This window comes from Balearica regulorum, chromosome 14, assembly GCF_011004875.1.
Source record: "Balearica regulorum gibbericeps isolate bBalReg1 chromosome 14, bBalReg1.pri, whole genome shotgun sequence".
In the NCBI taxonomy this organism is placed as follows: domain Eukaryota; kingdom Metazoa; phylum Chordata; class Aves; order Gruiformes; family Gruidae; genus Balearica; species Balearica regulorum.
In genome coordinates this window covers 5,284,842-5,308,938 of record NC_046197.1, presented here as the reverse complement: position 1 = coordinate 5,308,938, position 24,097 = coordinate 5,284,842, and the positions used below count along the sequence as shown (strand labels likewise).

Below are 24,097 nucleotides of genomic sequence, written 5' to 3'. Positions count from 1 at the left end.
GCTTTGTGTAAAAGCTATTTGGGCAGCATGTGACTAATTTCTGCAGAAAAAGAATTTGGATGGTACCTGCTCATGCAAAAGACGTAAAGGGTCTAAATTGGCAAGTTACATGCAACTCAAGATGACCTTAATGAGGTGCAGGGGTTATTCTCATGTCCTGGCCAAAGAGCTGTAGAGGGCATCACTGAGTTCTTGAGTGTCAATAAAACTGTTTAAAATTATGATAGCTTGAAAAATAAGCTCTGAGGATAGATGTTGGGCTTGCTTATCTCAGAGGTGGCCCAACACCGGGAGTGTCAGGGGCCAGGAGGAGATGCGAGATGAGAGATCTTTGGGAGGCTGAGAAGATGCTCAATAACCATGGCAACGAAAGAAACCACTTCTGAAAATAAAACAGCTCTGCAGTCTGAGTTGATTGAGATAGTGTGTTGGGTTTTTTTAGGGTGTTGCTATTGGTGATGATTAGGTTGTAGTTTAAGCAAACTTGTTTAGTTTACAGCAACAACTTAAAAAAAGCTGTTTTTCTCAGACTTAACCCCATTGTTACTGTAAGGGGTGTAATTCTGTTCTTAGTTATCCTTTATCACAGCAAGACCAGGACCAGGCTGCAATGCTGTACACACTGACAGTCATAGAAATGACATCTGTTTAGGGTAACTGGAAGTTTAGGGTGACTGTCTTGGAATAATGTCTGGTTTCCAAAACTTTGAAGTGTCATACTTGATCTCTCATCAGACTCCTTGGAGCTTAGTTAAGAAGCTTCTCAAATTTGTGATCACTTCTTGAAGGGTCCTCCGTGTTAGCTGGGAAGCACTTTCCCACTCATAGTTGTTACCTGCTCACGGTGGTCCTGAATTACTCCTTTCTTCTCCCTCGGTGTGGAGGTCCCCCTTTCTTAACCCATGGCAGTTGCTGAGGTTTTGGTGCAATTGAGGGTGCCACTTGGCCCAGAACTGCCTTTTGTGTCATTGCTGAGGATGCCGGCTGTTAGGGATGAGCTGTTCTCATCACCCTTTCCCTACATTGCAGCTGGAGTGGGAATCCAAGGGAGCATTTCGTCCTGCCCAGGAGTGTGGTGACGGGGCGAGGAAGGCTTTGCCAGCAAGACGGTAAACCCAGGGCTGCTTCGCTGCCACACCTGCAGCCTCCAAAGGCAATTCTCCCTGCAGTCAGAGAAGATGCTCCCAGGGAAAATAGTTACTATAGTGATGAATAGCCCTGGTGTGCTTGAGGTGGATCACCAAGTTGAGTAATAAATGTGTAGGAGTCTATTTTTAAAAGCTTTTGTGAGGAGGAGATTGCTGTAGTTCTAGAAAACTTGTCTGCAAAGTGATAGGTTTTTCTATGCCGAAGTTTAAAAATAATCATCGTCTGTCTTGAGAATGGGATGGCCTCATTAAAAACAAAGAAGCTTGTATGTCATTGTGTTGAGCCTCCTGGCAGTGATTCTTGCAGCAGCCTTCTGAGTTACAGTAGGAGCTCTGCCCATTGCCCGGTTCCTCTAAACTCAGACCCCCAGGAATCTTGTGGACAGCTACCCCGGTGTTACGTACCCCTGACTTCGAGGTGCTCGTAGCCAGTTCTCTGTCCTGGTCTGCGTAGCACGTCCTGGCACATAACGGGCAGTGAGTTTTATTCAGATGGGGAATGAAGTGCTGTGTACCTGTGTGAGGGAAGGGCAGACGTGAATGGAGCCGTTAAGCTGTCGGGTTTTGGTGGCTAATGCTGGAGCTGTAAGAGGAGCTGACGTGACAGTCTGAGTGATCCAGCGCTACCTTTGTTCCTTGTGCAGGGAGCTGCTGCTATCGGTACAGGGAACTGCAGGAAATCCCCTGGTCTGTAGTTTCACCATATGGAGTCAGGAAGGATTTTGTATAAGGCCACATGATCTGTACTGAACTGATTAAAATAAGGCTGTACTGTTTAAATGGCTTTACTGTGTTACGGGGGTTTGAGGAACCCTGCAAACGTAGGGATTAAGTGGGTTTACACACAGCGCAGAGACTTGGCAATCCACTGTTGGTTTATAAATGCTCGACGTCTCGGTGACCTGAGCGCACTGTTCGCTGTCCGCATGTACACACACATACGTACTCACAGCTGCATGTGGCTTTGCTAGATTGCTGTAGGCCACCGATTGGCGCTGAAATCCAGTAATTACAAAAATAATATTTCCTGTTTTAAGACGTTCGGAATTGATTTCCGTTACCTTTGTAGTATTAACTCCAAATTTGTAAGTGGAACAGTTCCCCATCTCCTGCTCCTGTCAGGAACCTCTGTGATCTTACAGCCATGTTTAACAAACCTTCTGTCAATCAAAAACTTGTTATACAAGGATTATTTGCCTTCAGTTTCCTGTGTAATGAGGTTTTTGATTGACAACAGAGGAGTTAAAGACTATAGAAAGGCTTCCTGAATCTGAGATGAGCAAGTTTCCGTTTAATAGTGTTTGCACATGATAACATTGACTTCGAGTTTTATCTGCGAAAGAAGCTGAAGGTGATCAAAAATAAGAAATATAGAAATCCTTCGCATTTAAAAATGATGTGACTTATAAACTAGAGCTAGAAAACTAACTTTTTGTTTCCAGCTGTGGGAGTGGGATTTGAACATCATTTGCTGTACAAATACTCGAGCTATCGGGGGCAAGCGTTTTGCAGAGGGGGAAGTGTCTCGGTACGTTCCCTGGCCGGTGGGTGGGCAGTGACTTTCCCTTCATCCTGCCTCTGCCTGAAGACTGTAAGATGCTCCTCAGGTTAGGAAGCTGGGTGATGCAGTTATCTTTTGCCTCTTATCAGGATTAGTTTCTGAAATGGTGACCTTGGCTTGCTGTGTGTGGTGGTTGCTGAGGGTACCTGGTTTCCTAATGAGAAATTGCACTTGCCTGGGTGAATTTTAATTTCTTGAATGAAATCCAATGAAAAACCATATGAAAATATGATAAAATTGATAAATCTAGGTTGATGTCTTTTTCAAAATACTGAATGTTCCTATAAATGACCCTGATTAAAACTTAGCTATTGGGGGCAGGCCAGTCACGGGTAGGATGAACATGAGATATGGATGAGTTGATATGAGGTGAACATGTGGGTTACTTTTGGTGAGCTAGAAGGCCAGAGTTAGGCTGTCACTTTACAAATATCTTCTCTAGCTCAGGCTGGTTTCTCTTGTAGGAACTCCACACCAAGTTTAGCCTCCAGCTTAGAGGCAGATGAAGCACTTCAGGAGTAGCTCTGGTCTGACTGATGCTCCGAAGGGCGTGAGAGCAAAGCGAGCGTGGCTGGAAGACACAGACAAACTCATGTGTCTAGAAGTGTCATTTCATTTAACTAAACTGGTTCGGGTTTAATATAAAATGCTATACCTACAGACTTTTAAGTTTTCCCCCTTGATTCCCTCTTTGTCACTGGAGATCAGAAGTGCAGGTCAGGATTTTCTGAATTTTTGGCTGCATTGAAAGCTGGATGAATCTGGAGGTTTCCCTAATGGAGGAGGGTAAGGAACACATAAATAATTTGTAGGTTTCCTTCCTTAGTTATAAGCACAGTGGGTGAAGGGGTCCATTTTTCCAGAGTCTAGCTACAGAGAGGATCTGTTACGTGATAACATGGTTTGAGTTGATGAGATTTTTCCAAGGCTGTTAGGAAGCTTTGTGAACTGCAAGGATGTTTCAAAAGAAATCGTTCTGCAGATGTGCTCTAGCTTTAACTTCCCAAATGCAGAAACAGTCCTGTTTTGTGCAGAAATAATACACTGAATCATGTCTTGCTGTGAGAAAGAAACTTTACCTTTTGCTTGTTCAATTTGTCATGCTACATTGTGAGTGTGCTTAGGGAGATGCTTGATTCTGGACCCCTTCTGGAAAATTGGTTTATTTCAGTCTTCACAACAACCCCTAAAATCATGCCATAAAACAAGGAAATAATCTCCCTTTTTTCTTTTTATGCTTTCTTTATAGTCTGGCTACACAACATATTGCGTGTCTTTCATCTGTAATTGTAGCATTGCTGCTTCGATTTGTGCCAGTTTTTCCCACAACAGCAAGGGAAAGGAGTTTAGAAGAGTAAGTAATTTGGTTATGAAGCTGCAGTTATTTAGGGAAATAGCTATATAACATATGCTGTCTGTAATAAATGGAATTACTCTCTTAATTCTAAAACTAATTACTCTTCTGTTTGCTAGTTGGATGTCAGATTTCTCCTTTAATGAATACTTACTTGTCTGTACAAATGGGATAGTTGCAAGCTTGCGGTCAGCCAGGGAGGACAGCACTAGTCTGTGCTTGGTGGTGGGTGCTGCTTGTGAGATCTGCTGAAAATATGAATCTCAGAGGTGAAATTATTGCCTGTTTGAGCTCTAGTAACTGGCAAGTCCCCAGCTGGCTTGTGTCGTTGCTGTAGCAGACTGATTGTGCCTTGCTTTTCTTCCCTTTTTCCAAAACTCCCAACAGAAAGAACTGACTGGGTGTAGTTCATGCATTGCATTTCATACGGAGAATAGGAATAAGCATCCTTCAGTTCCTTGGTCCTGGCTTCCTGTCGAGCCTGACAGTTCCTGAGCACATGTAGAAAGAATTCAGCTGCTTCTGGCAAAATAGATCCCTAGGGCTGAATGGAAACTCGTGTGCAGGGTTAGAGATTGTGCAAACCCAGGAAGAATTTACACCTCTTCTTACAAAGGTCTTTGTAGAAGTAGCAAAACAGCAATCATAAAACCAATTCACAGCAATATTTTGAGTATTGCTAATCAAGTGATGCACTGGAAGAGACCACTGGGACTTTGCGTGGCCTTGATGGCACACTCTACCCCTGCTGACTTTAAATATATTTTTACAAATAAATAAATTCTAACTTGTCCTCCTTTCCCTTGTTCCAAATAACATATAGTAAGCATGAACTCTAAGCTTTATCATGGACTAAGGTGAAAATTTTTCACTGGATTTTTTTAATAAAATATTTGGCCGTGGAAGAATAATGTTGTGCTTATCAGGGCAATCAAATAATTACTACAACACAAGTCCTCAGCAGTTATACTGAAGTATCATCATGCTGTTTTTCCTGATGTGCGTGGAGTTGAGACCAGCCCTTAGACAGCTTTTAAAAACCAGCTTGATTCTTAAGCTCCAAAAAAATAAGCGGAGACCAGTTCTTGGGGTTGTCTTTTGGTTTTTTGCAAATGCAGGACCATCCTGAAGTCACTGAGGATTTTCTGCATTTGTTTTGATGGGCTTTCAGGAGAAGGCATGCTCAGGAACACCCCTGCGTCTGAGCACCAGGAGGTGTGCCGCATCCTGGGCTGGGTTGGCAGCGTGTGCCGGCGGTGGGCTGCAGCACCGCGCAGTGAAGGTGCTGGGGCGACCCGGGCAGGGCCAGCTGTGTTCCCACTGCCTGTCATCCCAGCATCCCTGTGCCCCTCGAAGGGATGGGAACAGGTCCTCCATAGGTCAGTGTTCAGCACTGCTCCTTCCCTCTTCTCTACCTGTCCTGCCTCCAGGTGAACCACCAGCATGAAGTAAAAGCAGATGCTGTTTTTGGAGAGGTGAAAGTGCTAACCCTAGTGTTTAAGTTAAAATTGCCAACACATTTGCAACAGCACTTTCATCTGTGTTATCTCCAGAGAGTCACTTGTATCTGACCTTGCTTTGCATTTTTACCCTTGGGCATCTTTGACTTGATCAACTCAGAGCAGCACATACTGCATACTTGGGCTGAGGAAACAGCTTGATCCACGGGGAAAAACGTGGGATAAGGGATAGCAATCAAAGTACTGAGATTCTATTTTATTTTCAGCTAATCTCTATTTTCTATACAAACATACTTTTGGTACACAGTCTAGATTAAGAACAGAAAAATAAATCTTTCAGTGAAACTTTATTGAGAAAGTTTCACAGTTCTATATTGTCAAGCTCTAAGTTCTTTTTTTTGCACTACAGAGCTTTAAATTAAATTGAAACTGTCTGAGAAAATAGTGATTCAAGCACTGCTTCAGGTGGCAGTGTGGTGAAAGTGAAGTGCAACAGCAGGTAAGTAGAGATCTTAGTGGCTTATGGAGCTTTTACAGAAATGTTCCACCTTGTTCTTACTGTGTACCAGCCTTCCAGCTTCCAGGTCATGGGGTGGGGTTTTTTTTTGGGGGGCGGGGAGGGGAATTGTATTAGTCATTTAATGTTGATTTTATGTTGAGCCTCTTATAGTGGGAGTCTTTTTCCTAAAGTTCCCCTTTACACTAAGGAGTGACTGTAAGATATTAATATGGGGCCATCAGTTGGTTGCTCAGTGCCTCCAGGTGAAGTATGCTCAAGTGTGCTCAAAACTCACTAAAACTCTTTAACTGCCAGCCCTGCTGAGTTACCTTTGGATAGGAAGGACTTCCTGCAAACCTGTTCAGTCTCTTACAGTGGGTTGGAAACTTGCTCTTAACCACCTTACCCTCCTGTGGCATGCCGCTTCTACGTGGCAGGGCTTGGTACAGCTCCATGGCTGCTTTTTGACCCAGTTGCTGTTAGTACGTGCAGCGTAACTGCTAGAGAGGGGCTGTGGTGGTGTACGGTGTGTCCTGCGCTGTCTGCCCAAAGGGCTCTTCTGGTAAGTCCGACTTACGGGCCCCAACACAAAGTCACAGCCCTCCTTCCAGACACACCACGTGCGCTGTGTTGGGTTGTGTGATGGATCTATGGGCCTGTGGCTTTTGGCAGCTGGTATGTGAGATGCCTGCAAGCTTAATTCCTCCTGGCTTGTGCCTTGCTGCAGTGGTATGTTTGGTTAGTAGTCCTGTTGGTGCAAGCTGAACCTCGTCAGCTCAGAGTCAAAGGGGCATGGTTTTGGGGTCTCTCAAGGAGAGGGTACTCTGGGCTGTGTTTTTAGCCATACAAGCCTTCAGACCGTTGCTGGATGTGGCCTCTAACAGAAAAACTCATTGGAGCAGTATTGTGGAAATACTTCCTTGTTTGGACAGGGTGGGTTACACATTTTTGTGATACTGAGAAACGAATCTAGTTTGTCATTAATGAAACAGAACATATTGCAATGCAAATGAGTGGAGCTGCATGACAAGTGGTCCCACAGTCCTCAGCACTTGCTATTGATTGTGCAGTCTTAATTATTCATGCTATGCAAATTGCATTTCTCATCTTACTCCTTGTCTACGTATTTTTGATACAGGACTTGCCTGCAAACAGTGTTGTTCTTTCACTTGAGATGAGGATTGTTTCTGGCAAAGTTCTTAATGTTCCTTTGTTGAGCGAGTACTGGCGGAGCCGGGCAAGGCTCGGGAGCTCTGTCACAATGAATTCATCGTGCTGCAACTTCAGATGAAGAAAGGGAAGAGTGTGTGGAGCATTATTTGATAAGAACAAAAGCTTTAAAGTAGTTTTCAACTTTCTTTGTTTTCTATACTGATGCCCATGTGGTACTTGTTTTCTCCTCAGTTGTTTGAAATAGACATGTGAGTGGGTTTTTTTTATTCATCCTAAATATTATTTTGCATTTCAGGTACACTAAACCACTAACCTTTGCAGACTGCATTAGCAATGAATTGCCATTAGGATGGGAAGAAGCTTATGACCCTCAGGTTGGAGTTTATTACATAGACCACAACACCAGTAAGTGACATGTTATTGTACTTTTGCAGAGTGATTGTTTTGTGCCTGTGTTAAAATATACTGAACACAAAACCACAAAATCCATACAGCATGTTTTAGAGTAGGTGAGATCTGCAGCTTGTGAAATCAAATCCTGTCCTCCTCCCCATCGTGCAAGTTGCTTCCCTCTCTAAAACAGGAATTTGAGACCTTTTGGTTTGCAGTCTTCAAAACAGCAGTCAGCTGATTAGTTCCAGCTAATACTATGGACACACCTCTAAGATTTGGCTCTCCTGAGGAGTCTGACTAGGTAGCAGTGATCTGGAGTTTGTTCTTAGCCTGGAATTTGTCCTTGTGGCAAGACCATCGGGAACAGTGCAAAGGTCTTGTGTTGATTCCCCTGGCAGGGATAAACTGACTGATTGCACGAGCTCCCTTTCCTGCAGGAGTTCGCGCTGCCTTTACCAGAGAGGAAACTCAGGTAGGCTTGGGATATGCCGAGAGGTGTGCAAGCTGGAAAAGAGTTAAGTTCAGGCTTGTGGTGTTTTTACTCTGTATTCTCAAACTGAGCCACTGCCTACTGTCTCTGTTAGATGGCTTGATAAACCAGAAGTGTTAAGCTTTATAAGCTCATTTGAATTATAAGAAAATTGAGAACTTAACAATGTCTTTAGTGATATATTAGGAAATGTGTATTGGGTTGTGCTAGAACAAATCCCCTGAAAAAGTAATAAAATAAGTCAGTGACTTTCGTTCTCTTTACAGAGCAGCTCCAATTGCAGTTCAGAAGTGCACAGCAGAACCGTGCCCAGGCCCTTTGGGGGTGCTTGTAGCTCATACAAAGAGCAAAACTTTTAAAACACAAAAGTGCCTTGAAGTTGTGGGGGTTTTTAAATCTTCTAGGACTACAACTGAGAGCTTCAGCTACTTTTTTCAGCAAGTTAGAAGATTTTTTTTTTTTAAATAAAATTGTGGAAGTCTGTTAGGCTTTTTTCTTGGTTATCTTCACACCCTTCCTTTTTCAGAAAAGTCATATTTTCACCTGGCCTGAGAGTGCACCTTCCAGGTTTCAGCAACTTTTCTTGGGTATTAAAAATGCAGAATGAAGAAGCCTATTCTCAAAAAGTGCTAACTTCCCTCTGCAATACAAAGAGCAAATGTCTCCAGATGTGAAGATGACACAAATACTTTTTAGAGCTTATGTCATCCCAATATCACAGCATTTACATATCTTTCAATGGCTTTATCCTAATTATTTTTCTGTGAGGCAGATGATGTTGATTATTCCTTTTACAGGAAAGGATAGTGGGGAAGAAAGGGTAGACAAGCTTACAGGATCACACGAAGGAGATCTGCAGGGGAGAGGACTGGACAAACTTTGCTTGAGTGTGCTGTATTGCAAGACACAAAGTGAGGTCTCCTGTAGGTCTGTTGTGAAACAGGTCTTGTGCCTGTTTCACTATTTCACTTCTACAGGAAAGCACTCTGGAGAGTTAACAGTGAGGTTGCTTTTTTTAAAGACAGTCTGAATCAATGCTTTTTCCAGTCTGACTTGGGTTGAGGTTATTCCTGTGCTGACCACACTTACAGAAGGAGTAAGAGCTGAGTGTGGAAGTCTTAACAAGACTTGGTTTTACCTCCTTCTGAATGATTTGATGTTTTCATGAGTGTGGGCAACCAGGAAGAGAGAAGAGCCTGGACAAGCTCTCCAGAGGAGTCAAAAATGTGGTTGGGCTTCTCCTCCCTTCTCTGGTGGCTGGAGGCTTGCTGTGTCAGGTGCTGAGATGTGGGAGCTGCCTCCCGGGGTGCTCCAGGCCAAGAGCAGCCCAGATGCAGGGCCATGCCACCCTCCAGTAGCTCTGAGGGGCTTTGCTGTGGTAGGCAGCAGTGTTGGATTAAGAGGTTCCTGCCACTTCAGTTTTACCTGCACAGTGCTTTGGGGGGAAGCTATTTGTTCCCTGTCCCTTCCCCGTGAAACATCTGTGGGGCTTGGTGGTTTTCCCTGTGCATCAGTTCCCTCCTCTGGTTTATCAGACAGTGGCATGGACTATTGCAGTAGATGTAAGCCTCTGCAGGTGCTGTGGGAGCTGGCAATGTCCCCAAAAGAAGTAATATTCAGCCCACCTTCATTAGGGTCACCTCTGACCACAGGAAAAGCTTGGCTTGAATAAAATGAGAGGATGTTTCTAAGAGTCTCTTCCTTTCTCTTCGTATTGAGATGTATTTTTATCTTCTCATTTGTCATCCTCTCCTATCCACAGTGGAGGAAGCTGAGCGCTTGTTGTCACTGTGGCCCATCCTAGCCAAAACTGGGGCCTTGACTTAGTCCACTGGCATTTGCCTAAACAAGGATGGCTAGCTGTGATCCTGGGGGGATGCAGTTCAGGTAGAGGAGAATAACCTTGATCCGAAGCCTGCTGCAGGACATGGAAGCTTGTTGGACCTCCTGAGTGTTTTGGCTAGCAGCAACTGCAGCATATAGGTGGAACAAACCAAACGTGATCTCAGTTGTACGTTTGAGTTGGCCCCAGAGTGAATGCACAAAGATCTGGTTGTAGGTCTGGGGCAGTTACTGCTGGTCTGTGCCACTCAAAAGCACCACAGGCTTCAAGGGTGTGCAAGGATGGCTTCGAACCATGCTCACACCTGCTTAATGGTAATTGCTCTTAAAAAGTTTCCCTTCTATGGGATGCCAGAGTCTACAAGATTTGACCTAGAACTTCAATTAAAAGGTTAAAAAAGAAGAGAAACAAAATGATGACCCTATTTCTTATGCTGGCTCTAATCCAAATCATGATAAAGCAAACCATCTCCACTTACCTTCAGCTAATCAAGAGGCTCATCTTCGTGGTTTATGTTGAATTATCCTCTGGAGAGTGTCCAAAACCTTCTTCCTCTCCAAGGTCTGTCATGCAGATTCCCTGTGCAGGAATGAACTGTCATCAGAGGGTGTGAAGGGGATGGAGGCATGTTGGTTCTTGCTGCACACTTGAAGTATTTGAGACTAATTATCAGAAACAAGCCCAAGGACAGACCTAAATTACATATAAAGCCAGGAGCCATTACAAAAATTGAGATGGAGAACACTTCTAACCTTCTCTCTAAGGCAAAATAAATACAATTAAATTGAATTGAGTACCCAGAATATTCCTAATACAGTATTAATGCATAGCCCTGAGTGTCTGTCTCTGGGAGAACTTTGGAATTTGATTTGCACGAAGAAATGATGATTTTCTTGCCAGATGCTGATGCAAGCATAGTGAGACTACACTCTTTGAACTTGAAACAATCAGATCTATATATGACGAGCTCAACATTAAATTAAAAAACTCACAAGACAACAAATGATGTAATCGTCTGCATTTCTGTAGTCCTTTCATCTGACTTTTGAATGTATTTTTGCATTTCTCAATAGCTGGAGCAGATCGAGAGCCCTTGGCCAGCGTTTTCATAGATGGTTATTACAAGTTTGAAAATCAAAGCTGCAGTCGGGGGGTACAGTTAGTGCTGTGATTACTGAAAAGGTTGAGGTGAATATTTAGAAAGAAGGGAACAAAGCACTTTCAGTACGTACGTGTGTTGTCCATCCTCTCCGTGAGCTGGCTGCCAAGCCTTTGCTTTGTCAGGTGGTGTATGTGCTTGGGGCAATGTCAGTGTTCCAGCACCTACGGGAGGTGTTCAGGATTGTAGGTTTTTATGGTTTTCCTCCTGGGTGCCTGTAATGGAGGGATTTCCCTGCAGCTGCTTCCACCGCCTTTCTTGGGATTATAGGAAGAATGGGCTGTTAGTTTAAGGGAAAACTGGAAATAACCAAGCTTGAAGAAGACATACGGGTAGACTTACGACCCCGTGTCCTGAATTAGACTTGAAGACTCATGGGTACTTTACCGACACACTCATTAAGCCTGAAGTTGAGAGTCCCCAGTTGCGGTTGCCGGTGCTTGTTCATGCCGGCTGGTCCGGGGAAGATGCGTGTCTGGGAATCTGGGGGCATCTCTCTGGGTAACTCCCAGCAGACTTTCCCCTTCTGGTGCAACTGTGGAGTAAAGGGAGTTATTCCTCCTGGGTGTAGGTAACGGGATTTGGGGGCGAGAACAGAGACAGGAGCCTGGGGGTTTCAGACTCTGGCAGTTGATACACTGCTGGATCTTCCTGACTTTTCTTCTGCTCCCGCTGGGAGACCGTAGTGCTGTCTGGGAGGACACCAGCACCCGCGCTTGGCATGAGTAGCTGCTTTTTCATCAAGTTAGCTTGGGGTAGTTTGTCAGGTCCAGGCTTAGCTTTAGTATTACATTAGCTGAAATGTTGCTTGTGCTAGCAGGACCTGTAAAGGATTTTTTTGTTGAAATGCTTCTACAATCTGTACTTTTAGTGTCCTCAAAGTGTTGGTTTTTTTTTTTTTAAATCATCTTTTGCGGTTTCTATAAGTTTTACTATGTCACTTGAGAAGCTATGTGTTCTTTTGCGTCTTGAGATACTGTTAAAACAAGTTATTACTGGAGTATCCTGTTAATTTTCTCCTCAGCATGATCATGGACAGCTTGTGAAAATGGTTGAGTGTCCATCCCTTGGGTAAAATCCTTTTATTTCTAGTTCTGCTCCTAGGATTGTTGTCAAACTGTTCTCTTCCCTACATCCTGTGTATTGCAGTGTTAGTCTCATGCCTGAGTCACTTAAGAGCTGCTCGTACCTTCCACCGTGGCAGCTTTTACTAAATATTTAAAGAGGCTCTTAAGATATGCAGATTAGATTCCTACTGATAGTTTCAAGCAGCTCCTTTGTATTAATTATTCATTATGTGGTAACTAGGCATCCTTATTCAAGCACGGTGGTTTAGACAGTTTAGAGCACTTAGTCAACTGAATATTGGAACCTGTTCCAAGCAAGAGCGTATAATAGCCTTGAAAGAGAGATGAAAAATATTTTGGACACTTTTTCACAAAACCGAGACAAATACTGACAATAAATTTGCCTAATTAGTATTAGGACTGGCTGCGTGTCTGTGACCTTACGCCTTTTTCACGATTAGAAACCTGAAAAGCAACGTATTGGTTGTGTTGGGGTAACGGAGATGGAAGTGGTGTAGCTGTTCCTGACTGCGTTGCCTATGTTACCAAAAAATATTTTTTCTTAAACTCTGCCTCCTGTATTCTGCAGTGATTTACTGCTGTGCCTGCTTTCAGTGAAGGAAATGTTTACTCCCCTTCCCAGATGCTGTTTGTATATAATGTCATTTGAGATGCTTTTATGAATACATTCTATGATTTTATGCATCTTTATTTTTATTTACGTATGGAATCTGAGTGAGAAGGGTTTTTTCCCCCCTTTTTAATAAAAGCCACTTGGCAGCCGAAGAGGACGGGCAGAGTTGTAATTGCTTTCATGTTGTCAGATGCAGTATAATGTAGTCATGTGGCAACGATGTTTTCTGAAAGTTTTTTATCAGTGAAATAGTAGAGCTATTTTATTAGTAAAGTTGTAAAGCAGTTACAATAAAGATAAGTCTAACAGTCAATGTCAATTATCTCAGAGCTTGTGTGTGCATACGCTTGTGTGGATGTTTTAAGAGGCAGACCCAGGATGGCTTCAGCAGCAGGGGAGTCGGGGAGTCGTACAATGGTTTCATCATTCGTTGTTCCATACAGCGCTTCAGCGTGGCAGAGCTCGTCGGTGCTCTTTGTGGATCAGTGGGACAGGAAAATGTCCTTATGCCACTTTTTTAATAGGGAATGGGGCAAGAGGCTATCTTAAAACATTGCCATAAGTGGTGGAGCTCCTCCAGGCAGCAATACAAACCTGCTTTCCGTTGATCTTGCCCCCTCCTGTTTTCTCTCTAAGAAACTACACAGATAGAAGACCCTCGTGTGCAATGGCGGCGGGAGCAGGAGCATATGCTGAAAGACTATCTCGTCCTGGCCCAGGAGGCGATTGCTGCACAGAAGGAGATCTATCAAGTGAAACAGCAGAGGCTTGAACTGGCCCAGCAAGAATATCGGCAGCTGCATGATGTTTGGGAGCACAAACTGGGCTCTCAGACCAGCTGTGAGTAGTTTGTGAACTCTTATTCAGTGATTTTTCTCAGTCATGAACTCACTAGGACAGTAAAGTGCTTGAAGCTGGTCTTCTGGTAGAGCACTGGGGTGTGTTATGGCGTGTCACTCCCAGTGTTGGCTCAGTTTGTCTCAAAAGCAGTAGCTGCCTGGCACCTATTTGGTAAAGGATAATTGTTATGAAACACTATTGTGGTTGGCTCAGTCACTGGAGTCAGCGAGCAGATTTTCAGCATGGGCTTCAACAAATGTGAAAAAATGTGGTGGTTGGGTCAATGTGAAAAAATGAAGTTATGCAGCGTTCTCCTTGATTCTCTTGTCTAAAGTATAGAAATAAGGCAAGAAGGCTCATCTCAGATAGCGTTCCCAGGCCCTTTTGGAGTTTAGCATCCCAGGTCGCTGAGCGACTCTCTCGGGGAGCTAAGGGTCTGTATTTTACGCCATGTAAAAGCTAACATTGGTGGGTTATCTCTTGGTGTGTGAGCAACATTGTTTTGTGCGCCATACTCTTTGGCACACAGGAAACATCAATACCTGGTGCAGAAATGCTTTACAGAAGGCCAAATTTCCTCCTTATTGTTACTAGTTAGGAGCTGGAGGAGGATTTATTTCCTGCAAGTCTTCCAGATTTTTTTTTATAATCCTTAGTATTGCAAACTTTTTATGTTCTTGCTAGCCACATGAATTGACTGACTTCCCCCTGCTTCACTCTTGCTGAGTTATATCTTATGGCTAATCCTGTGCCTGATGTTAAAAAGTATTTAAGTAGTTTTCTGTCAACTGAAGGATTCTTGTTGGACTGGGGTCCTGTCCGTCATGTCTGAAGTACGTTTTTTGGTCTTTTCTTAAGAGCACTCTGCTGAAGTACTGGTGCGCCAGAACAGTACGCGAAGAATGCTGCAAACATGAATTACATTGGTGTGATGCGATATGTCTTTAAAAACACAACCAAATGGAAAGAACTAGAAATGCTTTCCCATGTTTTATAGGGCATAAACTGATGGCTGCAAGGATCAAAATATCTCCCTTGCCTACAGCTGCCTCTAACAACATTGCACATTGGGGAGCTTCTGCACCTTCTGAACCAGAAGGGTTTTAACCGCTGCTGAGAAGAGAATTCTGCTCTTAATGGGACATTGATTTAATCCGGTGTGACACGTTGTGTGATTGGTTGTGTCCTCAAGGCTGTGAGAAGGCTTGCATCGCATTTTTCAGTTTCTTCTCATTCTTTGCTTGTCTTTGTTTCTAAACATTCAGTGGATTGTTTACTCAATGAGAAAGTAAAAAAAAAAAAAAGTAAACCTTTATGCAATGCCCATCCCTTCAGTTCTGTGAAATGCCTTTGGAAATGCAGGAAGACACACTGTCAAATGGAGTGAACGTGTTTGGGACTCTGAGTTAAGTGTGTTAACCTGGAACAAATCAAGACTTTGGAGATGCAGGACATGCTCTGGCCTCTTTAGTACATGTTTTTTTGTGGAGTACTTGACTGCACTATTGCCTTTCCCTGCCTTTGAGGGGTGAGAAGAGATCTGGAGAATGGGTAAAAGGGCCACACCAGCAATGTGCGGAGATCTGGGTGTGCAGGACTTGATGGCGGATCTTGATTTGTGTAGGAGGCTGGTAGAAGAGTAGGGAGGAAAGTAGAGCTGCTAAACTGGATGTTGTATTTGTTCTAGTGCTCTCTGGCTCATCATCAAGTTCCAAGTATGACCCGGAGATCCTCAAAGCGGAGATTGCTACTACAAAATCCAGGGTAAGTAGTACAAACGGACCTTTGCTTGCCACGAGTAAGCTTCAGATATTTCCAAACCTCATGGCAGATACTAAAAGGAGATGCCAAAGCAGTTGAAAGAGCTAATGTTGCCAATCTTAATTTAGGAGATAATTTATCAGAATTCTCAAATGTTGCCATCTTCAGAATTTGAAGCACTTTTTTTCCCCTTAGACTTTAGACTCCCTTGGAAGCCGGTGGTGCAGACTGCTGTACAGACACGCTGTGGGGTATTGAGCTGCGTGCTGGCTCCTCGGTGTGCCGCAGCGCTGGAGAGCTGTGAGTTCTCTCCAGAGACTGGCAGCTGTTTTGTCCTGGGCTTAGTGCAGGTTGTTAGCAGCGGCAGTGTGCCCTGTCATGCAGAGCTCGGTTTGGGAAGAAGAAAGGACTAAAGTAAAGTAGGTCAGTCTGGCCTCTGTGGAGGAATATAAAACAGCAAGCTGTAGGGTCAGTGGATTTACAATACGTATTATCATCCTGCTGTGTTACTCATGCAGCGGGGCCTTTTAGTTTGGTATCTTGGAGGATGGCTTCTATCACTGCAGTGTAACTCCTGTCCTGAGGCTTAATTTTTTTTTTAATGACTGGGAAGGTTTTAAATGTTACTGAGTAAAATTGACATGTATTTTGTTCCTGTCTCTTGAATTCTTCTCAGCTTTTCTGCTTAGGAGATTGGAACTTCCCTTGAGCCCCTTATTAAGTGATGTAATATCTGAGTACTGGATAAATCCCTAGCCAGTGATGATGTCCTGGTAAGGATGCAGCCAGGGCCGTTAGCTGCTGTTGAGATTAACTGATTATTTGGAAACTTTGTTTAGAGTATCATCTACACTGAATGAGTTTTGAATTGAATGGGGGTAGTGCTGTACCTAAATATTCATATAAAGTATCATTCTAAAAATGTGACACCTTGCTACAGGTGAATAAACTCAAGAGAGAAGTAGCTCACATGAAGCAAGAGCTCCAGTACAAAGAGCATGGATTTCAAACGCTGAAGCAGTAAGTTTGTTCTCAAGATCTTATTTTCAGTGTAGAACATCTCTGGCTTGTAATGCATCCCCCTCTACATTTATAAATAGCTGCCTAAATAACGTAAGCTCAAATATGTTGCTGGTGCTATCTTTAGGCATATGCAACTGAAAGCAGTACGCAGCCATGGGGGTAGTTCTCTCAAATCAATGCCTGTATGTGACTGACCACGTCAGAACTGACTTCATGGCAAAAAGATTTTAAACCAGGATCTCACCAGTTAAATGGTATTCTGTTTTATTCAGTATTGCTCAATACGGATGACACAGTATAGCCTATGGTCTCAATTATAAAAGCCATTGTTTTAGAGCACTGAGGAAAAATTTGGGGTGGAGTGGAAGGGGAGGAAAAGTTTCAGGTACTTACCTATGTATGAATAGACATCCGGCATGTTTTAAGTAATGTTGCTGGTTAATATTTATTATAAATGCCAACTGCGGTAGCATTCCTTTGAGAAGAGGGAAGGATGAGACAGCTTGTAATTAGGTTGTGAAAATAAATACATCCATGCATGTGAGGTCTGCCTGGTTTTTGAAATCATGACTGAAAACAAGGTAATTCTTATAGATGGCTAAGTTGATCCTCTCTGGGTTCGAAACAAGGTACCTAGCAGCAATCTGCCCAAGCATACTGTTTTTGGGGATTTCGTAGGCATCTTTGTCCTCCCTAAGGAGTGAAAGAGGTGATATGGCTAAAATCAGAGTTCTGAAGTTTAATCTGCTTCTGAGTGGAGTAGCTTAGGCAGGCATGAGTGGGGTTCTTTTTTCCTTCTGTTGTCTTTGTTATACTTCTGAGTGTGTTTTTCTTACAAATTAATGTTAAGAAGCACACATCTAGGATGATTAAATTCACTGGACTTTATAAGGTGTTAACTTACTGTAATTTTTTTTCTAAATTTCTATGCAGAATTGACATGAAAATGTCTGACACTCAAGGTGGCTACAAACTTGATGAGGCACAAGCCATTTTAAGTGAAATGAAAGCTCTCAAGAAGGCCATCACATCAGGGGAGAAGGAAAAACAAGACCTCATTCAGGTATTGGAAAAGGATGACTTTATAGCATTTTGTGTCGCTATTGCTATCAGATTGAATTTCTGAGAAGCAATTTAAGTATTTTGTATTTGAGATATGTAATCGAGATTTTTATTAGCATAAATTAGTTCTCTGTTGCGGTTGGACTGCGGCCTTTTTATTCTTCAGATCCTCGAAGTAAGAAGTATAACAGCAACTAACAGTAGTAAGCACTGGCTTAGAGATGAGTGTTTGGCTCAAGGGTTTATTGGTCAAGAGTGAACTGGTGTGACTGTCAGAGAGCAGATCTGGAGAAGCCATGGAAAGGCTGTGGGCACTTGGTGTGCCATGCCCCCCAGAGAGCCCGTCCGTCCACGCAAGATGGTGTGCCAGTGCCTGTGGGCTACCTCGTGCCGCGGGAGGTGTGGTCCGGCTGTGCCTGACCTCGTGTGTGCCGGGTCCAAGTGCAGACAGTAAACGCGGTCGCATCTTAATCATGTAGTTTAGGCTAAAGCTTTGTAGCTGCAGAGTTACGTTGAGCAGAAGTGAGCTCACCTCATGACTTTTTATGGTTTTAGAGCTTAGCCAGGTTAAAAGACAGCTTTGTGAATGACCGAGGATCCCAGTCAGACCTGTGGGCCAGCAGCGTGTCCGTGGAAAGCTCCAGCCCTCTGCTACCCCGGCAGTACCTGGACGTCAGCTCCCAGACAGATGTTTCAGGAAATGTGAGTAATGCACGAGAAACCACATGTGTGTGGACACATTCCTCTGAACCATATGCCTTAGTATGAGTTTCCAAGCGTGGGCAAGCATCGATGAAAGGATACCTTCGCCTGGTTTACACTTCAGTGTGACCTTTATTTTTGTGTGCAGTGTTAATTGTATCTCTAAAGGCAAACGCTGTTTCCCCACACTGTGTCTATTAGAAAAACGCAGGTGGGAATAAAAGGGAAGTAAGTTTTATTTTGCCTGTAGGTGTAGCTTCTTGTGATACAAATATTCCCCTAGCTCTTTATAGCAGTGGTATGTTACTAGACAAGAAACATTCTGCAGCTACGTATAGGCTAAGCTCTAATGAGGACTCTTCCCATTAGTGCATTTTGCTTTTAGCGTGTGATGTTACGAGTGAGAACGATAGCATATGTGCAGATACTTTGATGCCATCAGACATGGGTAGTACTCATAAACCTGCGGTCTCACTTGTGCAAGAAGATCGTAACTGTCGGGTTGGTGCCAGCCTCGGGAAGGACTGGATCAGCGCTGTGGGTGCACCGTATACCTCGCAGGACATCGCAGAACCCTCTCCTGTGAACCTTTACTTAAACCTTTGCAGCTGTTTTCAGTCAGGGCCACACATGTGACTAAAGAGCTGCAGATCTGGGCATGGCAGGATGTCCCTTGTCTTCAAGACTTTACAACCATAGCAAGATGTCATCCAAAACAAAATGCAATGCAGCACTTAAAGATTGCAAACAGCGTTTAAGAAGAAAGATTACGAAGCTATTTGTGTGTGCGTGAAAATACAAGCCCAAGATAGGTGTGGTAGATTTTCTTTTTCTGATAAACTAGGTCGAAAAGAACCTCTGAGACTTGTGGGGGTTTAAGTATTTGAAGCAATCATGAAAAAAATTAACCAAATTTTCCTATTCTGTGATTGGTTTAACTCGTAAATCGGTTTTACAAGTTACACTTGCTCTCGTCACATCATCAGTTCAATAGGGAATATCAAAGGAGGAGTGGTTACTAAGTTGCTGATTTTATATTTTGTCTCTCAGTTTATTACCAGCAGCAATAACCAGTTGGCTGAGAAAGTGAGATTACGCCTTCAATATGAAGAAGCAAAGAGAAGGTAATCCTTTGTATGCTTGTACCTTTTGGCTGTCACACAGCTTACTCTGAAGATATGTTTCAGTAAAAAAGGTGCCACTCAGATTGAAACCCAGCGTTACTGCTAAATAAACACAGTAAATTTAAACAAGTGAGGCAATAGACTTTCTGGGCCAACGTTATCGTTCAAGAAATAAATAACCATCCTAGAAATTACTAAGGAGTGACTAATACATGAAGAATTCAGTCTGGCCACACCTGTGGGGACAGAAGTGGGTTTGCTGCCTGTTGCCAGTGCCTCCCCATTCCTAATAAGGAGTCTGTACTGCAAGGCATCTCCTTACCTTGTTCAAAATGAAATGAATGTTTGCGTGGCTTTAAGCCAGATAAGGAGAAACGTATATATGCTGTGTTAACACCTAGCATATCAAAATACAGTCAATGACTACACTTTCAGAGCTCCTCTGCTTATCTGTAAGACCATAAGTTTTCACCCTTGCCCTTGGGGCTGAGATGAATGAAGAATAGATTTTAAAAATTCATATCTACTTAGCAGGCTAATTTAGGCAAAAGTTTTCTGGGCCTTTTTTAATAGATAATAGCTAACTCAACTAAAGTACCTGTACTTTTAGGGATAAATACTCTAGTTAAATGAAAAACCACCAAGCAATAATTAGACTTTGGCTGGGCTAGTCTTTGTTCAGCGATGTAACCATCAGTGGTGGCGATTTCAATTTTAACTGCTCTAGAGGGGCTTCGCAATTCCAGAAAAACAAACTTCAGATGCATGGTACAATCTGCACTCACAATGTATGCAAAGAGAAGGGTTTTCCTCCAGTCCCTGGTCAGAGATAAGAGCTTTAAGGCTGAGGTTACTCATAAGGTTCTCATTTTGGTATATTGGCATGGTCGATAGGCCATGTTTCTCAGTGGCGTAAAACTTGGTCTGTATCTGTGGCAGTTGTCAAAGGCTGTGTGTGCCCAGCTGCTTTTGACATGAGCTTACACTTTTCTTCCTAGGTGGAGCAAGTTTATCAGAACTTTCTATTTTGCCAATCCAAGATAAATGTCTACGCTGACATTCAAATCTTTCTGTGTCTTTTTAGAACAACGTTAATATTAACCCCCGCAGATGTAGTAGTTAATTTTTCAATTAAAACTGCTCTTTTAAGCTTTGGTGAAGATTGCAATTGAATTCACACTGACTTGACATCTTCAGATTGAAGTGGAACACTCTTGGCTGTATCTTTTCCAAGGAGGGGCAAGTGAATAATGACAAGCCTGAGAAGACAATTAATATAGAACTTTATAAAGGCAGCACAATAGTTTATTTGAAGTAGCGATGGAGGGTGTACAACACCATCTTGCAGTTAAAGAAGGTTTGATACCTTGTGTCTGTCTTAGATTATCTATAGATTTTCTCACAGTTTAAAAAAACATTATCATGAGGAAGGATGGGTCTGAATAGGCATGAATAATTGATGCTAAAATGAGAAGATCTCCAGCTATCAGAGCACTGTGGTTTTGGCATAGTCTTTAGTAGGAGCTGCAGAAACAAATACCTTAACTGGTTTTAAGCTGGAGCAAACTATGGGTATAGTGACTCACAAGGAACCTTCTGCTCCTTGTGATGTTAGAAGTGTTTCCTGTTCCCACAGCACAATATTAAGATGTTCCAAAAACACAATAGAGGAGCAAGCACTTTGCCTGCGCACGTATAATGAAGGGAGCCAAATGGTGGAAATACATCTGTCTTACTAGCTCTGCATTATCTGGAAAGGTAAAACTTAAAGCCTTGAAATCAAGATGATCCCATATTAATTAGGTTAGAACTACTAGATTTATAAAGGGCTGATTGATGATTTCAAAAGTGGACTGTAGCAGACACTGTTTATAGTATTGCTGTGGGCCAGACTAAAGCCACAGATGTAGGTGAATATCCAGCTGAACTTTACCATCAGGGTACAACTCTTCGTGTTCCCTCACCCATCGCTAAGTCCTTTTCTTTCACAACTCGGTGAGACGAGAGCCCTGGAGCAGATAATGTTAAACCTGCAAAAAGGAACAAAGGGCAACCGCAGTGACAAACCTTTAGCTTAATTGGTTTGGAAACTGATAATGGGTATCATGTCAAAAGAGATGTCAGTGCTACATCTTAACAAGGAGATAGCTACTGCAGCATAAATGTGCTCAGAGATGCAACTAGACTGTGTCAGACATATAGTAGTAACTGGGTTGTGTAGCGCTTGCACTCTGTGCACTGTTTTATTTCCTTCAACAGTTAAACTTTCAGCTTGGGTTTTGTGTGACTGGTGGTAACTGGGTTTCTATTTCAATGTCACATTTAGCAGCATTGCAACAACAGTAGGTATTTGGTCAGTTTTTAGACCACACATCCCACCTTTTTTTTTTTCTTTCTGAAGATGCAAGTGTTCTGAACATCTCCAGAGAGACTAAAAATTTCATGTGTTATGCCTATATTACAGATAAGTACCAGCTTTTCCCAGTTTAAAAAAAAAAAAAAAAGACTTGTCAATGAATAAATCATCTAACTACCTTTTCTAGATAAAAAGAAAACAGTTAAATAAAACTTGAACTTCCTGTTCTGTATTTTGTTCAGTCTTGCAAGCTAGCGGCCATTCAGAAAGATGGTGTGACCTGAGCCCCGTATTGCTGGTTTCTTCGGAATGCAAACCTAGCGTGGCTCGGCAGGGATAGAGTTCAGACTCAGCCAGGGAGTGCTGAAGGGCTGGAGTTTTCAGCCAAGTGCAGAACAATCTGCAAAGTATTTCTTTTGTAGTGACACTGTTTTACTGGAAAAACAGAATACGTAAACCTCCTTTTAACTGACATGGGGAAAAAGAATGGTCATTTACAAAGGGTAAAACTTGAGGTTAGTTTAACAAAGCTCAGACTCAGCACAGAGAACGAATTCCGGTGGAAAAGCCGTATCTGTGCAAATGTATGCCAAAAGTGATCAGATTAATGCCAACCAATCCTCTTAAACTCATATCCCTTCAAAATGCACAGAGGAATTCTAGGATTATGAATGAATGCCACTGTTAATTCTTCGTTGGAGCACAGTGTTGCACTTAATCAGGCACTCAAAAACAAAACAGCTCCTAAGACAACCTAAAAATAGTTGAGCCGAATATCTATCAGTTATGGAACTTTAATTAGAGTAAGCAACCTGCTGTGGGAAATGGGTTTACAGAAAGTGAGGCTTCTCTTCCGAAAGGTGATCTCTAGTCTGTCTGCTGTGATGGAGGAGGCAGGTCAGTCTGTGTGAGCCTCATCCTTTACAGGCTTTCTCGGGGCTTGAGTTCCTCTTGACCTCCAGGGCTTGAAAGACAAAGCTTTATAGGCCAGTCAGCAGTCATGTAGCTGCTGCTGCCCAGATCTGCATCTTATTACTTCGCACACTTTGATTTTGCTAGTTGGCATTCAATTTTCTCTGTGCCTGCATGTGTGCTGGTTTGCTGGAGGAGGTGTGCACCATCCGGTGCGCTTCTGTAGCGTACACCAAATTCTAGAAAGAGATGAATCCAGATTAGTACCCTGCAGCTATTTGTTGTGCCCAATTTAAGTCCTGTAATTCTGTCACTAGATCATAAAGCCCTTTTCAAGCGGAGATGAATATTGGACTTTCATTTTACATGTACAGCAGTTCACTTCCATTTCTTATGTATTTACTGAACCTGAGTGAGAGATTAACCCGAGGTAATCACGTGTATGCCTTGGCTCTCTGGTCTTCAGTCAGGTGAATTATTTTTGCAAATATCTTGCCTTATATTGCAAGATACTTTTTCTCCTTGTTTGCCTTCAAAGCTATTGTAATTCCTCCACCCCGGCCCATTCTGCCCTCCCCATTCCCTGCTCCCCACTCGATCGTTTTTGGTTGTGCAAGTTCCAGAAATGCCAGTCCTTGGTAAGTGACATTCAGCTTCAGCTGTACTATTGTTTCTCACCAGACTACCGTGGTCACCCTGTCAGGTCATGAAGAGCTGTAGGTCAGTGAGCTTCCTTTGGGAAGCCCAGCGTTACTGCCCTCGGTTCTCTGTCCTGGCCTGCTGCTGGTTTTTTGCTTCCCTCTCTATGTTGCACTGCAAAGTTGATCATTTGTGGAGCTGACCGATGAGCAGTTTGGGTACTCGGGAAATTGAGGGTGGTCAGAGAGTTGGAGTGAGCAGCCTCCTTACCTGCCACGAGCTGTGCTATCCTCTGCTGTCAGTCAAAGCTCCTGCTAAATTCTAGCTCTGTATTGCTGTTGCTTTTAATAATCATCTTCCTGCTTGAGGTAGTGTGGTATGGTGTTGAAGATGGTGGTACAGATTTTAAACTGAAATTTGGAATGATACCTGTAATGAAAATAGACTTTAAATTTCATGCAAATAAGTGGCTCTGGATTTAGGCAGCATTGTATTGCCTCTTCAACTCTTCACGTCCTCAGGTGCATGTGGCACCAGAAGTAGCCCAGCTCTTTAATGTGTCCCAAATGCTTAGTGTTGAGTCAATAGTTGGATTCTTCCAGCAGCAGCATGTGTCTGATTAACTTCCTCATTGTAAAGACAGAATTAGTTTCTAAACTTTTGAGTAACCACTGATCTTTATCAGCCTGTCTGAATCGTATATGGGGAGTATACAGTTCTTTGCTATAAAACTGATTAAAGATCAGATATTTACTGCATGATACTCCCCACACCAAGTACTGTGAGGTCATTAGCTGTAAGGCATATGAAACACCCTACAGTATATCTGACAGCTTTTTTTTTTTGAGATCCAGAATTTCTGTTTATACTGTTCCCTGACTGGGCACTGCAGGTTAG

At 42.9% G+C, this 24,097-nt stretch overlaps 1 protein-coding gene across 2 annotated transcripts in view; it reads left to right on the top strand.

Moving 5' to 3' along the window:
* The window catches only part of WWC1 (WW and C2 domain containing 1), a 72,663-nt gene that overhangs the window by 26,775 nt on the left and 21,791 nt on the right, over window positions 1–24,097 (top strand). For both annotated transcript variants that reach the window (XM_075766774.1, XM_075766775.1), the window contains exons 2-8: window positions 7,491–7,600; window positions 13,418–13,621; window positions 15,309–15,385; window positions 16,323–16,402; window positions 17,339–17,468; window positions 18,023–18,169; window positions 19,220–19,293. In XM_075766774.1, the coding sequence (XP_075622889.1) occupies window positions 7,491–7,600; window positions 13,418–13,621; window positions 15,309–15,385; window positions 16,323–16,402; window positions 17,339–17,468; window positions 18,023–18,169; window positions 19,220–19,293 (822 nt within the window). The remainder of the gene's footprint in view (window positions 1–7,490; window positions 7,601–13,417; window positions 13,622–15,308; window positions 15,386–16,322; window positions 16,403–17,338; window positions 17,469–18,022; window positions 18,170–19,219; window positions 19,294–24,097) is intronic.